Genomic DNA, 17,427 nt, shown 5'->3' on the forward strand with positions numbered 1-17,427 from the left:
GTTCCGAAACTTTTATATTCCAGCGTTCTTTGGTCGCAAAAAATGTGACGTCATAAAGAAAACATTTTTTTCAATTGTATTCGTGAATATATCACTGTGTGGTAAGATGGATATCTTTAGCTGCTTTAGTTAAAGTTTAGCACATAATATTTAACATTCTCTAATTGTGTTTTTAACAATTTAACACAATCTTTAGAGTGGTGAGGTTATATATTTCTTTGTTTACTACCAGCGGGGCAAGAAAAGAGAACGCAGCGTGTCCCATCTTACCCGACAACTACTATACCCTAATTTCGTTAGCCGGCCATTCGAATGAATATGGTAACTTGTAAAGAGGGAACAAGGTTTAATGAAACAGAACAACCTTTTTATTACGACTGTCGTTGCACCGCCACGCGGGGATAAATAAATATATAGTAGGGTGGGGGAAGACGGGACATCTTTAGCCTCAAATATCCTGATCATATTTTAAACAATTAACAACGGTTTATAGAAGTTGCGACGATACAGTTTTACAATTTTTTGAATGTTATTTGTTTACTGCCGAGAAAATAGATTGAAAAGATGTCCCATCTTCCCCCACCCTACTACATTTACTCAACTGCTTTTTTTCGGCATGGTTAAAAGTAAATGAAATCACAATTTTTGATGAAACAAATTGTATTGAGTACGCACGATACGAAGAAGAGTAAAATATATGTTGGTAGTCGTAGTTTATTATAAAGTGCAACGTTAAGGTGCATGCTTCACCAGCACCGATGGAGTTTCAATTTATTTCGATTTGACCGTTTCAGTAACAAATTACAACAAAAATAGAAATGATTTAAAAATTTTGAAAAAAATAAAAATAGATTTTTTTTAAATTCGGAGTTTATTTCCTTTCGTCGATAGTTTTAATGAACTCAGTAGCGGCCGTGAATTGCATCCACCAGTAAGACTCCTCGCCCGTTAGTTGATCGCCCACGAAACTGGTAACATATTGAACTGTTGAAAGTAGATGGGCTGGGTTTGCCTGTTAAAGTAAAGAGTTAAGATATTAAGACTAAACATGTTGGAGTATGATATGCTAGGTTGTATTTTAAGACCTAGATTTATAAGGTTCAAAATATAAAATTACAACAAGCCAAACCCTTTTGTTGCTCAAAGTTCTTAATAAATAAAGTTCATATTTGGGTAAAACAAAAAAATAAGTTGAGATACCAGAAATTGATCGCTGGTTATTTAAATGAATAATGCAACTCGTAAGCAGGCGCGAGGTGTATGTAACAGAACACATGTTATAATGACTGTCTCTGCCCGCCACGCGAGAATACATAAGCTAAATACAAGGTAACGTGTAAACGGGTACAACTACGTCCTACTAGAGATCTCTGGTGGGCCGTGGTACAACGTGTAGGAAACAGCAAATAAACTACATGCACTCATATACAACACACCTTGATCAATACAAACACAAGCACTGGAGTGAAATCATCGGCACCGGGAGCTTCACTTTCATCTGCAAGTTTAAGAAGATGCATCACCGCTCTGCAACATCGGAGAGCAGCATCCAGCTTCCCACGAGGAGATCTATGAGCAGATAACATCCTCGCTTCTCTTTGTGCAGATAACCACGGACTCTCTTTGAGATATTTGCGTCGAACTTGCAGGGAGGGATGGAGAGGTGTTAGAACAGCTGAGAGCCGTGAAATATGTTGATGGAACAGCCTGTAGGGATATTGGAAATATTAAAATTAGGATTGCAGGAAACTTTTTTTTCTGAGCGATGCGTTACTTTTTTACACAGATATACATGTGTTTAAATTGGTAAAGAAAAAAAACTAATACAACCGAATTAGAAAATTCTATTTTAAGCTAAATTTTATTTGTATTTTTGTCTTTGTTTTAACTTGGGACGAAAAGGCCTCAAATTAAACTCTGTATAGGACAACCAGCATGACAACTTGTTAGATTGCTAGGTTGCCACTTATAAGTTACAATCCCACATACTGATCTCTAAGTAAGTCTCCATCTCCATTAGGAAACATGGCGTGTTTATCTATGTAAGTGAAGATGATGCGTTCAACACAACTTTCAGCTTCAAGCATTTGCTCGTCACTTGCGCCTGGGGAGGTGTGGAATATCGTTCAATATATTAGGAGCAAAAATAAATGTGTTAAAGTTGTAAAAGCTTGGGTTTCCAAGTTGATTTAGGCCATGCATACAAAACAAAAGTTGTATTTAGGAATATATATGTCCAGGAATTTCTCTGGACTTATTTACTGTTGCTCAACAGTGGTTTATTTCACAAAATATTTTATTGAACAACCCCTCCTCCCCCTCTACACTTCAGACAATCCCTTCTGTTGTTCATGCATGTTAACACACACTATGTAACCCATCCACCGACCCCCACCTTCCCATATCCGATCCTCTCCCATCCTTGAGTTGATCCACGATAGAAACGAACCAACAAGTGATACCTTCTCATCTGATGCTCCTAACCTCATGAAACTATTCCTAAAGTCCCAAACCACTTTTTCCTTCTCTTTGAGGAAGATACGAACGCATTGGGAGGTGAAGAATTTCCTGGGTTATCGGTTAAAAGTTAAGAGAGATTTGTATAGGACATAGTAATTGGCTTGCAATAGTAAAGATATATAAACAAGCTTAATCCCTTTAAGGAAGGTATAAACATATTGTGAGAACCTCCTGGGTTATCGGTTTAAGGTTAAAGATTGCAAATAAGAAAATAACCAGATTATCTCACCACACTTGTAATTTACCTGGCAACAACAATATATTATAATTAACCTGCAAATTGTTTTATCCATCTCGGCACACGTAGTCATGTGTTGTAGATACGATGACGTCGATAACAGATGTTGTCGTGCTCGTATTAAATAAGCTGCGTATGATGAACGGTGGTTGCAATCATTCCACATGCTCTGTAGGTGATATATTGTTACGTTGAATATGATCAAAACCTTAAGTTTTGATAGGTTTTATAAGGTCTTGGCTTTTCAACATACGTGCCAAAAAAGACAATCATATCCAATAGATGTAAAAAAAGTATACAAAAAGTTAAAAAAAAAACTCTTTGTGTTAAAAGTTGAAACTAAAAACAATAATTCTGTTAAAAAAGAAATTCAATTCTGCCCAAAAAACTCTGTCAACTACAAATTTAAAGATTAGGGTTGATCCTCATCACCTGGAGGATGGCCCTGCATCCCGCATCATCAAGTTGGGAGATGCTCCTTAACACTTCATCGAGATGAGCGATCCTTGATCTATCGTGGAGCATGAGGGCTTCAGCATGCGCTCCACGGAGAAAAGACATCAAGTGATCTTTCTGACTGCAAGGGGGGGGATTACGTATAAAAAAAATTGTTGTTACATTTTATGCTAAAAAAACAAACATAGTGGTCTTTCTATTTAATTTGTGTGAATCCTTGTGTGTGTGAGATTTAGACCGGACTTGGCCCATTACCTCAACATAGTATATGCACATTTTAGAATATATGGTTAAGGTCCTACAGTAAGAAATGCCATGGGTACTAGGATTTAGGCCAGGGTTTCCAATTACATTAACACCTATGTATGCATGTTTAAGTAAAACATTCTCCAGAGGTATTTATCCATACAAAGAGGTATTTATCCATACAATCTCCAGAGGTATTTATCCATACAAAGCAAACACGCCACAAACTTTGTCCGATCGTTTTTCCTCCCCCCTCTTTTCTCCACAAATAAAGCATCAGATGAGTTGGGAGACATCACCCCAAGTAGAAGTAGGGCGGGGGACGGGGGCTCAGGGGGTGGTTCGGTCAAGGAGAGAGCTTTCCTTAGCTTTCTCTTCGTGTCTTCTTTCGATTCTCCCTTAGCCATGGGACATGTAGCCGGCGTGGCACGAGATTTAATGTCATGTGTCCCATGCCACGTGCCGTGGTATGAGGAATTGGATGACGCGCCACGGGTTGCAGTTGTCACAGTATCGTCACTTAGTGGGGATTGAACATCAGTTGCTGTGGATCCGCTTATACTGGGGAGATATATAAAGAACCTCTTATAGAGAATTATATTAAAAAAACTTTTTTTATAAAAATTATTACTAAGTTAGATAAAAAAACAAAGTACATTTTTATATTATACAATTATAAATAATATTGTTGAGAAAATTAATGAATTAACCCAAAACAACCCAAGTTTTAGACAATTTTTGTTTCTCTTTATAGAATGATACAAACTTACTTTTGGTGGTCAGGTGATTCCCCTGAGTAGATACCAGGATCCAACCCAGGCTCCCCTGCTCCATTCTCATTCTGTTGGTTCGATACTTTCTGTCGATACTTCTGTAAGATGTCTTCACCAGGGGAGCTTAACTGTAAAGGAAACATAATTGAGGTTTAGCTTCTGTACCATTTACTTACAATATTGTTGTTTATTTACATGTTGTTATTTTGTTGATTAAGATCTGTTCAAATACATTTTCGGCTAATAGGTGTTTAGTTACAGGTATTATCCCCACATTTATTAGTAAGGGTAGAATTATCACAACTACTTTGGTGTTCAACTTACTTCAGAATCATTCAGTTGAATTTCTTTTTCCAGTGAAGCTGAAAACAAAAGGGGTAAATATAAACATAAAAAAGGCATCAAACTTTTTATGTGGGCTCCTACACAGAATTGGTCAATTGAAAGAACCTATTGTAGTTTAGAACTTGTTGTTAAGCAGCTTTAAACCCGCACAATGATAACCTGCTACAACTTACTTAAACCACCTATATAACCACACCTATATAAAAAATACTTATAACCACATCACCATATAATACTTACACCCTGCATTATAAAAGCTTGACGATGCCGTCCCATCATACCCCCCATTTAACCTTGGTAACCCACCCTTGCGTTTCGCAAAGCTCGGAAATCGGTTCGTTTTCCACCAAGATTTCTTGCGATCCAGTGGTTTGTTCCTACCATCCTGATGTGTTGTATGGTTATTAATATACGGTAAGTGTATTCTTTGGGTAATATTGTAAGTAGGTTAGGATGGTCCATGTTTTTACCATTTATTCATTCTATATAGTAAGTTGGAGAAAGAGGAGATATGCTTTCATTCTGTTTTCTTGTCCCATTTGGTAGTAAACAAATATTTACAAAGACACATAATCATATCCTCCTATCCATGACATAACACAATAATCGCACATGGAGTTTTCTATTTAGATGTATGAAAGCAGTCTGGGTGTTGGGGTAATGGGCCAACTTTGGCCTAATCCTGGGTGCATGACAAAGTCCTTACCAACATACAATAGAATGATAAAACAATGAACAAACAAATATAAACCTTCACCTGTACATTTGGTTCCTTGGGCCTTGCACCTTGTGGTAAGTTATTCTTATGTGGTTTATTTTCATTGTTACCTTCTTCTGGTTTCGTGGCAAGAGGTGCGGAGGTGCTTTGGTTGTTTGCTATTTGTGGTATTATAATGAGATAATGGAACTTAATTTTTGCCTGTTACGTTTTCATAGCAGCTTATCCTTACTGTATTTCTTTATGATGGTATTGGAACTTGGGTGACCATTAGGTAAATAATGTATGTTTTCCCAAACATATAAAATCTAATTAAACTAAAACATTATAGATACAATTTTATACAGTTGTTATATATATTGCAAAAATATACTTGTATATACCTGTATTGACACTAACAAGCATATCAGTTGTAGGAGCTCCTGTATCTGATGGTTTTATCTCTGGGACTTTTTCTTGCTCTAAAAACACAAATTAATTACATGTCTAATTTGTAAGCAATGTGTAACATATATGTAAGTTTACCTTCTGTTTGGTTTTGTGAAGAATCCATGTTAATTTTAGGAATGGCTGAATTATTCTTGCTTAGTGGATCAAATGTACTTAGCACATCATCATGAGTGGGGTGTGTGTTAACCACTACAAAGGGAGAGTCCTGGTTATGATTGACAGTTTGTAGAGGTTTGTCCGTTGGTTTATTATCTGGTGTTTCATCCCATGCTACTATCTTGCTGGTTTGCATGGGAGGGGGTTGGGGTAATACTTCAGGGGTGAAGGGTTGGGTGGGAGTGGGGTTGTTTTTATGTTGTGGGGGTGGGGGCCTCGGTGGTGGGGTGAAAGATGCATTATCCCGAGAATCTTTACTAGACTTCTTGTAAGGACTCCTCTTGATGGTATTGATGTGTTCGAAGTCCATTGGAGAACTCCCGCCATCCGGAGCGTCCTCTTGCTTCGGAATGTTCCACGCCACGCTCTTCTCTACTCCTCTTTTCGCATCAAACGATGCGGAAGTCCGGATGTTGCCATCTGCTCGCGAGGACATCAATAAAGGAGATTGGTTGGCAGCCAACCTTGGTGATGCGGAAGCACTGGATGATGACGGCACAGCACGATCAGGCTCACTACTGTTAGAACTTCCCCCTCCCCCTGTGTGACTGCTTTCCCCAGACCCCCCTCCTCTATTAATCAGGTCATCAGCATCGGGACTAATACTGGAAGGACATTTTCCATAACTACGATCATAATGACTCCATTGCTCGTCACTTGCTGCGATTTAATGTGAAAAAATTTGTTTGAAACTAATGATTAGTTAATTTGAATATGAATGAACAACTAAATGAATTCAACTTATATATACGATTGTTATGACTACACTGTTCATTACTTGCTGGTAATCTGTATGAAGATAAAATATGTATATCTATCATATAAGCTAAGTGCTATAGGGTATACCAACAGTATAAAACTGCAGATGGGAAAACATGATTCACCTTTAGCTTGAATATTATCAGATACAAGACTTAGACCCGATACTCCACTAAACCCCGATGCCGCGCTTAATCCTGGGGTGCTCGCACGTGACCTGTTGTCTTCCATCACATCTTCAGATGCCTGGAAATAATTTCTCTTTCAGACACAAACACATGATATTACATATAAAATGGAACAAAACTTTGGATAAATAATAATTGGAATCAAGTCCTGATGTATTCTTGTAGTAGTGTCCTTATGAAAGACTCTTAACAGACATTGTTCAAACCCAGAGATCCCTAATAGGATGTAGCACCCTGGGTATTGGGTTAATGAGCCAACTCTAGCCTAAACCCAGATACAATTACTTGCCATGCCGCAGGACGTCACACAGGACATTTTTCTTCCTAACACACCACGAACAAACATTACTCACAGCAGTCCCCGTCTCCGATTCAAGCTCCTGCAGCCGATCCTCAGATCTAATGTCCGGAGGTTCACTGTCGCTAGGCAGCACCTCCACACTCCATACATCACTCCTTGAATCTTCGTCACGAGCGAGAGCAAGGAAGGAACTGATGCTCCCGTTGTTGCTTGGTCTGTAAAGTTATTATTATGGGTTGGTACAGATAGAATCTGAGGCTTATAAAGTAATTTAGGATTAAACTCAGCATACGATAAGTTACATTTGTGGTAATTAGTAAGCACTAAGCAGGCACGAGGTATAGAACACCTGTGTTATAAGACTGTTACTTTTCAGCCCTATGAGGATAAGTAAGTTGTCTACATTTATTCATAAAACAGCAGGGTTAAGTAAAGCAACCAATAAACTGAGATCCTACATCTTAGCTCCCCCATCATGCCACCCTGTAGGACCTCCCCCATATAGAATATCAGCAGCAACACACAACCCTAATAAACAGCCAACCCACCTCAACCTTCCAGGAGGATCCTCTGATATTTCATCCAATCTTTCCGACTGCGAATCCTGTTCAGCAGGAGCTTCAGAGTCCGAAGCATAAACATCCATGCTCCATGTGTCGCTGCGTGCATCCACGGGGGCGGGTTGGTTCCCTGGTTCATCCCTTCGTGGGTCAGTTACACCCGGGTCCGCGAAACGAACCCCAAGTTCTTGTCGGATTTCGAACTTTCGCATTTTGTCTTCGATGCTCTCACTATAAACAAGAAGATGTCGATACAAGACATGGATTTTCATTAATTATACAGATATGTACTTAATATATTTATAATTACTATAATGGCTGGTTGATTGCTATCCTGTATGGTTAACAATTTGGTCAACCCATTAGTCACCACTCGGTTAAAGAATTTAAGTGTCTTGCCTATAGAAACACACACCTATTAAGCAACAAAACTTTCTTTTATGTTGTAAGCCAAACCAGACAATGACACTTAGCCATGACACCAAATTGAAGCACATCAATACATTTTCATGATTCTCTCTTAAACATTAAGTTATTTACCCGTTACCATTGTTATAGTTGGTTACATCTAAAGTTTAGAGCACATCAGTATACATACATACAATGGTCAACATAAACTACACTTGCATGGTTATTCCTAACACTGAGTTAGTTACCGTGAGGTTGGTAGTTTTCTCCTTAAAGCTTTTAAAGCTTCGTCGTTGTTTGCGTGCGTTACGCTCTCCTGGTCACCACCGTCATCATCATCATCCTATTGTCATAAAGGTGAGTATGATTCCATTATGATGTCATAATTATAAGCAGTGAAAGTTTCTGAATTCTACTAAGCCTATGAGCATGTGTGTTGGTTATTTAAAGTAATGATCCAACGCCTTCAATACCTTGGCTTGCCAAGAAAATAGATTATACATACCATATAAAAATAGTATAAAATAAAGTATAAAAATAGTATAAAATAATATCTTGAAGAATCTTTAGTTAAAACACCTATGTAGCCTATGTAATATCTGTTCTAATTTGTCTATAAATATTTTCCATTTAACTAATGCATTTCAGCACGGTTGTCCCACAACTGTAATATCCATTTATGCTTTGGTACAAATATAGTATGTAAGGTATATAAATACCAACCTGGTTTCCATGCGAGCTAATAGCATGGAAGCTGCTTGTATCATCCACAGCTGCTTCCTCCTGCTGATCAAGATCAATGGAAGATGATCCGGAAGTCCTGGAGATTCCATCCTCAGTTGGAAGCTCCTCACCAACCTCACTAAGGTCCGAGCCTGGAAAATTAAATGGGACATTTTTTCATTCCATTTTCTTGTCCTATTTGGTAGTAATGACGCCCATAGACCGTTGTTAATTGTTTAAAACACAATCAAGGTTTAATATTATGTGCTAAAGAGGCCTATCTTAAAGTGGTTAGCAATTCTTTTACGAGGTAACGGTTCAGGGCTTGATGCTGTTACAGTAGTGGTTGTGTGTGGCCTTGGACAAGATACTCGAATGTTATTTTAAAATGATGGTTAATGTCCCTAAATTAAACTGATACAGGCTTAAACCTAAAGTTATTACAACTACAGACCACTGGGATAAATAACAAGACCCGAATGCTACCAACCTCCAGAATAAAGTGAGAATCGCGACCTTTTTTCCAGCCCGTCAGCCTCAGTTAGTGAAGCATCGTCCAATGAAGCAGCTTCAATGGTTGATACATTGGGTGGGAGGGTTTGGGTGGCTTGTAGTTCTAATACCTGCATGTACGAAACAGTTTTTGGAGAAATACTTTAAAACATAAAACATTGTGTATGAAATATTTGTAGCTCTAATACCTACGAATATAAAATATTAAAAGGGAGTATACGGGTTTATGGTGGAACTTTAATTTAAAATGAGGTATAGTATAAACCAACTATCAATATTGTAAAACACAGCTGTAAAAGATATTTAGTGCCTTGTAACAACTTTGGGGTTCAACATAGTGTATACCAAGACAATCACTTATTAGAATTGATTAACATCAAGTTAAACTTAGACTAGGTTCTGGGCCTTCTGGGATAATGTGACAACTCTGGCCTAAATCTTAGGTACCATGCTATGGCAGACTTCAGGACCTCATCTTTATATAGCAGTATACAAAGTTTACAAACACACACTTAAATATAGGATATGGTAGTTAAACATAGCATAGACCTAGTCTATTTTTAAATACACTTGATGAACATAAAGGTAAACATTACCTCAGCTTCGGCCAGAGTCCCAGGTTGTTGATCAGGTCCACTATTACTAAGTGACATCACTAATACAAGATCCATAGTATCAGGTTGGGTGTTGTTACCATTAGAAGAAACATCTAATGAATTTTATTTGGTGATCATTGTTTTATAAAATATAACAAATAATTGGGGCAGTTACCGATAAAATTAAGTGGACTAATTTTACCATTTCATATATATAAACAAACATGCATGCCAAATACAACTAAAAGACCATATGGTAAAAATTAACATGATGGTTAGATAAACAAGCACCGTCTACCTCCGGCTGCAATATCTTCATTCACTTCTAAACTTTCATCTCGTTTTGGTGATCGATTCTTTACTGTTTAATGTGTTAGCACATAAAGCATTCAATATGATGATATGATGTATTAGACGTAGTATGTTATATATGCACTTTTTTAATAATAGGCGCCAAACCTGGGGTGACAGGGTAGGCAGGCTTATCCTAGAATATTCTGCGCTGTATTAATCAGTCTCCCCTGCGTTTTAAAAAGTTTGGGGCCTATGACCGTATTAACTGTGAACAACAACATGCTTGCTTTAAAGTAACTTCAACAAAAGATTTTAACATAAAAAAGACCAAATATTTTAGAATCAAGTTATCACATACTTTTTGTACTTTTTGAAAATATCTTTTTAGCTGGAGTGAGATTCCCTGAGTTATTCATGCCTTGTAAGTCACCAGCTGATCCCCCAGATGGTGTAAGATAACCAGAATTACCATTGCCACGAGATGCAGCTATGGAATAGTTGTGATTATTAAAGGGGTTACAAGTAAGAAGATGGAAATTTTAATTTAATAATTTATCTATATTACTGACTTGATTTTAAATTAAACAACGTATTACAGATTTAATTTTAAGTTAAAACAAGCGCGATATTATATGTTTTAGTAATCTATTAACGTACCATTATCGTCAGGTGGTTGGACATTACTTTGCATCTCCTTCACAACACTTGCAGGTGGATTGTCGGGGAGATGATTCAAGATCTCGGCAAGGGTTGATTGGTCCACGCCTCGTACGTCAGATTTCTGAGGAAAATAAATCAAAGATGTTTACGTTTTGTACAAAATGCATTTATTTTTTCCTATTATAATCAATAACATAGATATGTTAGATACATGACATAGTAGATATTATGATGTTAAAGTTTGTGTTTCTTACCTGCAGATCATTAAGGAAACGTATAAGTTGCACCAGTTGTTTAATTGTGATGAATACCGATCGATTAGTGTGAGTGTGTTGACTAACTATATTGTCAGGCGTTGAATCTTGGTTGCTTGGGCTAATCACAACATCTATTAACCTTCTCATTGGGCCCTGGATGGAATGTATATATGAATAAATGCAACTTGTTTATTCTTACATGGGGGGGCAACGACGGTCGTTATAACAAATGTGTTTCTGGCATAGATGGTAAACAAGCGGCAAACCTTTTTAAACCACAGGGGAGAACAAAACAAATTTAACTTATTGGTTGAAATGTTCACTGATTAACAAAGTGCGAAAACTTTGTTTGAGTCAATGTATTGATTAGCACCAACAACATATAACCACAAGAAACAATGAAGTGATTTTAAACTAATTATTGGAAAGTTACCTTGTCTAGCTTTGAGTAAAACGAATCATTTTGTTGGGAAGTTTCATTCCAGTGTGCCATCACTTGTAATACCTATGGATATTATTATATTATGCAGAGTTTGGACAAATCAAATTTCTTGGGTGGGTTAACCCATATTTTGATGCATTAAACGCAGAGTTTCTGGTCAGTTTCATTACAAACATTACCGCCCATATATATATACATTTTACAATAGCCTTCATTTTCAAACATTTCAGTTTAAAACTGAACCATCTTTTTTTCTTGATTAAAAAATGTTTCCCATTAAATCAATATATTTTATTCCCCATACGCCATAATATAAGATACAATATGAGTATATCTACTTACCTGAGCAACTTGCATTAGGTTAAACCTTGTTAGATCACTTAGTGGAACATCCCCCGTTACCCCGTATAATTCAGGGTTAACAATAGCTGGGCAAACAAACTGATGGAGAAGAAAATCAGCGCTTAATGATCTTGCTTCAGATTCTGATACAACACCTGTGGGAGTGGGTGGTTATAACTTACAACTATAACATAAGAAAAACATGAGCATGAAAACCAGAAGCACATAACCACTTAAACCACATTTACAGCCGTAAGCGACAAACTTAATAAAATGCAGGAAGGCAGGGATAGTTAGATACATGTTTCTATTAAACATATTTTAAATTTACTATTTAATACAGAGCAGAAAATTCCACCCCACTAAGCCAGGTTTGGTGCCAACAGTTACAACAGAATACCACAACAATTTCATTACTTTACCAAAAAAATACTATAAAGTTATCAACAAAAAATTGCATATTATAAAGAAAAATGTGACATTCATAATAAATTGTACTAAAATCTAATACAAGGCAGTCCACACACTTAAACTTTTAACTAATTGAAACCCTAAACCATTAAACAATTAAAAATAGCCGGCTGTAATTGCAGCTTAGGAATGAAAGCAATTAAAAGTATTTCATGAATAATTAAACAAGTGGTGACCTGCGTCTTTCACAATATGAAACGCCCTCGATATAATCCACCTCAGGCTTTGTGGGAAGCACGTCATAGTTTGTAACAAACTATCAACAAATGAAGAACAAATGTCAATCAATGCTTGCTCTGTTCGTTCAACATGCTGCTTCAGTTTTTCCTGATTTCGAAAACAAAATTGAATGTAACACTAATGTGTTATCCTCGCTTGGACAAAAACACCCACAATATTAGCAGCAATGAGCCTTGAACCCATAACCTCTGGGTTAAAGGCAGGCCCACTAACTACTGTGTGACAACGCGGACAGGCATTCAAGATATAATCACCAAAAGAAGTTACTATGGACCATATATAGATACAACATTCTAGTCACGCTACAGAAACATTGATTGATTGACAATTAAAACACATTACACAATTTTACTACTAGCCTTAAAATATTACAGATGGTAATAGACCAAAGCCTACATCCTAGGCATCCAGACATTCCCTGCTGTAAGACCTTATAACTTATAGAATAGATACATAGAATAGATACAATTCTATTCTTGTTATACATTGGTAAGGTTCTAGCCATGGGACCTGGAATTTAACAGTTATCCCATTACCCCAACACCCAGGGATTTAGGCTAGAATTGATCCATTACTTAAAGCCCAGGGATTTAAGCCACAGTTGCCCCATTACCCCAACACCCAGGGTGCGACGGCATGGACCTTACCAGATGTTAAAGCCTGGCACTTCTATTAACAATACATAATGAATAACACAGCATTAAATAACTAGTTACCTGAAACGCAGGGGTATCTTGGCTCCCAAACCTTTTAGCAATCTCGTTGGAGCTGAGTCGGGCCAGAACTTTTTGTGGGTTTGTTTCAAGGAATAGTTCGTGATCCATAATGATCTAAAAGTAAGTTTGGTTTTAAATTTGGGTACATCAAGGCTAATCCTAGCACGTTTTCAATAAGGTCTGATACATGCCACTATAGGCCTGCCCCTCTTATCTATGGATATATGTCATATATTGGTTTATTGTTTTATCGTTGATGTATCACTAAAATATTGGATTGGATACTGCATCATTTGCAAGGTGTGCTATTCAAATCTTCACTAATTAAAAGCACTTATCACCTCACATTTAGTAATTGAACATTGAGTAAGAACAAGCATGAAACTAATTAAAGCAATTGTGGACAATTTTCAGAATAATTAGGTTTTGAATATCATCAAAACAGCAGACCTTAAGCCTGCATTGGTTTTAAGGAAAGCTACATCAATAATGTGTATATCCACTCATTCATTGTGTTTACAGTATTATATTCACAATTACCTCCATTATTGGTTGGTGTAACGCAGACATAAGAAACAGTTTTCCTGACCATAAGGATTCAGCAAAAAGTCTAAGAAGAAAAAAAAGCTAAATAAATATTAATCAAATAAATTATTTGCCAATGACTACTGATCTGAATACTGATAGGCATATGTGTCCTTGGGCAAGAAAGCAACATTACTCCAACGTAGTAACTCAGAGCAGACACCATTGTTGTTCTGTCACTGAGGGGTAGCCTGAGTGTTTGGGTAATGGGCCATATCTGAACTAAATCCCAGGTTCTTCATTCATAAAGAATAGAAAAAATATATATTAGTTATTTGACAATTGAAAGACATGGGTACATATATATATATACTATATATAAACATTGATATTTAAGGTAAAATTACTTGAACACTGTGCAGAAAGCTGATGTTCCTTTTTGCAGCAATCTGCTTGGTTGTTCAATAGTGGCAAGTTGTAGCAACATCAATGTTTCAATCAACTGGGGAGAAAAGAAAGAAACGCATCTTAGGTTAAATAATTCATATATCTATTGACAGGGAAATATTTGATTTATATTTACGGTTACAAATTACCATCCTTCTATTTTTTATAAGGCAAAACAAGTGTAAATTCCAACAGATTCATTTTAAAATATTTCTTGCAACAAAAGTTTAAAAACAATAAAATTTTTAAATGTTTCTTTATTTAAAAAAAAAACGTTTTTCAGTCCTTATTTTGTGTTCAATATGTCAGAACACCCACGTTATAACGACTGTTATTTTCCCGAGCGGGCAAAGATAAACAAGTAACATTTATTCATCAATTGAATCCCTATGTGTATTCTTACCTCAAGTAGTTGCCTGTGATCATCTGCAACCATATTATTACCATAGCATCCCATAACCATGGTCCTGGCTACATCAGATGTGGAATCTAACCCAAGTTTATCTCCATAAGCCAAACATGCAGCGGCGAATGTGGGATTGTTAATAAAGGCCTAGAAAGAAATAACAAAATACTTAAAGGACAAAACTGCATCACTAGTATAGTGGAGTGCATACTTCATAGGCAACAGTCTTTTTTTTGTAAAATCTGGGGTGACGATAAAATGTAGTTACACTCACAGTTGTTAAACATAGGGAACCTCCTTGATTAATGTGGAAAATGCAATATATTTGGCTCTTTTAGTTTGTATAGATACATAACAGTAAACAGTAATTACATGTTTAAGGTGTGAAGCAGAGGCTCTAAAGATATAGTGCCACAACAGTAGATTATTCAAGGATTTTAATATACTGGAATTCCTGGGATACCAAATATGTATTTAGCATTACCAAACAACCTACTTCAATAAACTGTGAGTACATGGACTCCTGGTAACCAAGTTCTTTATATCCATCAACAAACTCAATGTTGTCCAACTGTTTTGATCGGCGATTGCATAAAGCTGGTGTTTCTGATGGAAACAATATTATTATTAGTGTGATTGATGGTATACAACTATTACAGAAAAATGCTATATAAAATATAGAATACAGAGGCCAACTATGAATAACTCTTACCTACAAATAACAATTACTGTTATTTTCTCTCTGATTGTTGTAGCAAAGATCAAAGAATAGTTAAAACAAAAAAACAGGATACAGCGAAAAAAACAACAGTTGTTAAACCACATTTCCAATTAAAATATGTTATATTTACATTTAATTGGTCAAAAGAAGCTTGGTGGCAACACGAAGCGGACAAACAACAAGCCATTTATGTTTAATTATTTCCAATAAATGACATGCCTATTTGTTTTGATCCTAATATTCAACATTATGTTTTACGTGTATTCCATTACCTGATTAAGAATGTGTTAAACTTTAAACTATTTACAGCAGTATAAAGAAATGTGCTAAATACAGAAACATAGTGTCAGCAATATAAGTTTGGGAATTTCCTAGGCATTGATTACAACACAATACAAGTACAACTTCCTGCACCAGTTAGGGAATATGGTTGATTAATTATAATACAATGTTGGAAAACTTGGTATAGTGTTATACCTCCAATGTTAAAATCAGGGGCAAATACACATGATGATTAAGCTTACATTTTTGCAGTCAAAAATACTAGATTCGAATTTTTTCAATGTATAATTTACATTAAACAAGACACCTTTTCTTTTACAGAAAATCAAGAAAAAAATACACGCACTCGACTTGCATAACATATTTTTTTAAAATTTTCTTTTCTTATAAGGAAAATCAGATTTAATAAAACAAGTGTCCTTTATCTTTCTGAAAACAGAGATGGGAATTAACAGCAAAATATTGTACATGTTGTACAACTAACGCACCTTGTGAACTGTTGACAATTAAGCGGCTTAGATTCAAGTAATGTTGCCTCGTTACCCAGTATGTATGCGATAATGCTTCCACACGTGATCGAACTTCATCATTTAGTTTCCAAACTGCATCCTACAATGAAACAAAACTTGTATGAATGAATGTAATATTTTATTCTTGAGGTAACGGCAATCTATATAATACGTTTGTTCTGTTCTATACACCTAGTGCAAGCTAACGAGTTACCACGTATGTAACTTTGAGGATTATTTTTTTAAATTATTTTGTAATGTATTGCAGACAATTTAGACCACCTATATAGTTACAGTTGTCAGTCTTTGGCAGTAAAAGGCCATATTCTTCAATACAAAAGGAGGCTATATTCCTTAATACATTGGTTTTATTATTTTAAAAAATCAAATTTCAAACCTGCTCAGATTTAATAAACAGTCGTTCTTCATGCAGTCGTCTTATTAATTCCATTAAACTTGTCATATTGCTGTTAACGTTTCATACACGCTACGAAATAGTTTGTTAAATATGCGCCAGTTAAAGGAAAATTGCCTTACGGTCACCAGCTAAATAACAACAAAAACATTTTGTCATTTGAACTTGTATTATGCGCGTTTAAATTGTGCACAGATTACTGAATAAACAAAAGCATAGAGCAACTGCTACGCCGTTCTTTTAGAATTAGATCAATAATTTATGTACACTACTTCTATGTGCGCTGCTGGTAACTGCTTTCCCACTATTGCCCATGTGAACATTCACTCAGACATCACGACCTGGTACTGTTAGGTCAATGGATATAAAACAAGGGATGGGAGATTCCCAAACTATTTCGCGTCCGTTTTATGATCACTTTTTCACAAGCGTCATACAAATTTATCAAAATGTGTTTAAAAATTGTTTTCATTTACGAATACATCAAACATACGAATGTGCCGTCTTGGAAATAAATAAAATATATTTTTACAAGATTACTTTCTAGTATGTCTAAATATGGCAACGCTAAAACATCTAGATTCTAGAAAGTGCTGAACCCAGCACTCTTGCACTCGGTGTAAGAGCACCGGTGTCGCGGAAATCTGGTTCCCCAGAAATTTGGTTCCCATTGGCTACTGCGCATGCGTAGACACGGTACACTTTTATCAGAAATCTTTAAACCTGGTTCCGAACGAATCATATAATCAT

The 17,427-nt window shown here is 36.2% G+C and overlaps 1 protein-coding gene and 1 long non-coding RNA gene across 3 annotated transcripts in view; one reads left to right on the forward strand and one right to left on the reverse strand.

Annotated features, from left to right (window-relative positions):
• LOC149731726 (uncharacterized) overlaps positions 1-17,427 on the forward strand; it is a 46,937-nt gene that overhangs the window by 3,134 nt on the left and 26,376 nt on the right. The window lies entirely within an intron of this gene.
• LOC149731728 (GTPase-activating protein and VPS9 domain-containing protein 1-like) lies at positions 643-17,305 on the reverse strand. Of its 2 annotated transcripts, XM_089884225.1 has the most exons (34): positions 16,660-17,305; positions 16,242-16,362; positions 15,247-15,356; positions 14,748-14,897; positions 14,305-14,399; positions 13,913-13,982; positions 13,373-13,486; positions 12,593-12,743; positions 11,946-12,100; positions 11,595-11,666; positions 11,159-11,314; positions 10,902-11,025; positions 10,603-10,731; positions 10,249-10,311; positions 9,951-10,063; positions 9,332-9,464; positions 8,842-8,993; positions 8,367-8,461; positions 7,699-7,941; positions 7,203-7,365; positions 6,787-6,907; positions 5,822-6,562; positions 5,680-5,757; positions 5,336-5,454; positions 4,819-4,963; positions 4,558-4,595; positions 4,231-4,361; positions 3,689-4,021; positions 3,191-3,335; positions 2,794-2,927; positions 2,396-2,568; positions 1,990-2,104; positions 1,437-1,707; positions 643-1,012 (listed from the first exon to the last, which is right to left on the reverse strand). In XM_089884225.1, the coding sequence occupies exons 1-34, from the start codon at positions 16,723-16,725 to the stop codon at positions 872-874; spliced, it is 5,160 nt and encodes a 1,719-aa protein (XP_089740351.1). In that variant the 5' UTR covers positions 16,726-17,305; the 3' UTR covers positions 643-871. The 2 variants fall into 2 exon arrangements, with proteins under 2 accessions (XP_089740351.1, XP_089740352.1); XM_089884226.1 differs by lacking the exon at positions 10,249-10,311.

The sequence above is a fragment of the Ciona robusta genome, chromosome 9 (assembly GCF_009617815.1).
Source record: "Ciona robusta chromosome 9, ASM961781v2".
NCBI classification, from domain to species: Eukaryota; Metazoa; Chordata; class Ascidiacea; order Phlebobranchia; family Cionidae; genus Ciona; species Ciona robusta.

What these genes read in the sequence shown, in the direction of transcription:
- LOC149731728 (XM_089884225.1), bottom strand. Translation starts at nt 16,725, where the DNA reads ATGACAAGTTTAATGGAATTAATAAGACGACTGCATGAAGAACGACTG. An exon ending in TGAAGATATTGCAGCCGGAG is followed by an intron (nt 10,064 to 10,248) that starts GTAGACGGTGCT and finishes AAAATTCATTAG; the next exon opens with ATGTTTCTTCTAATGGTAAC. An exon ending in GATCCTCCTGGAAGGTTGAG is followed by an intron (nt 7,366 to 7,698) that starts GTGGGTTGGCTG and finishes ATAACTTTACAG; the next exon opens with ACCAAGCAACAACGGGAGCA.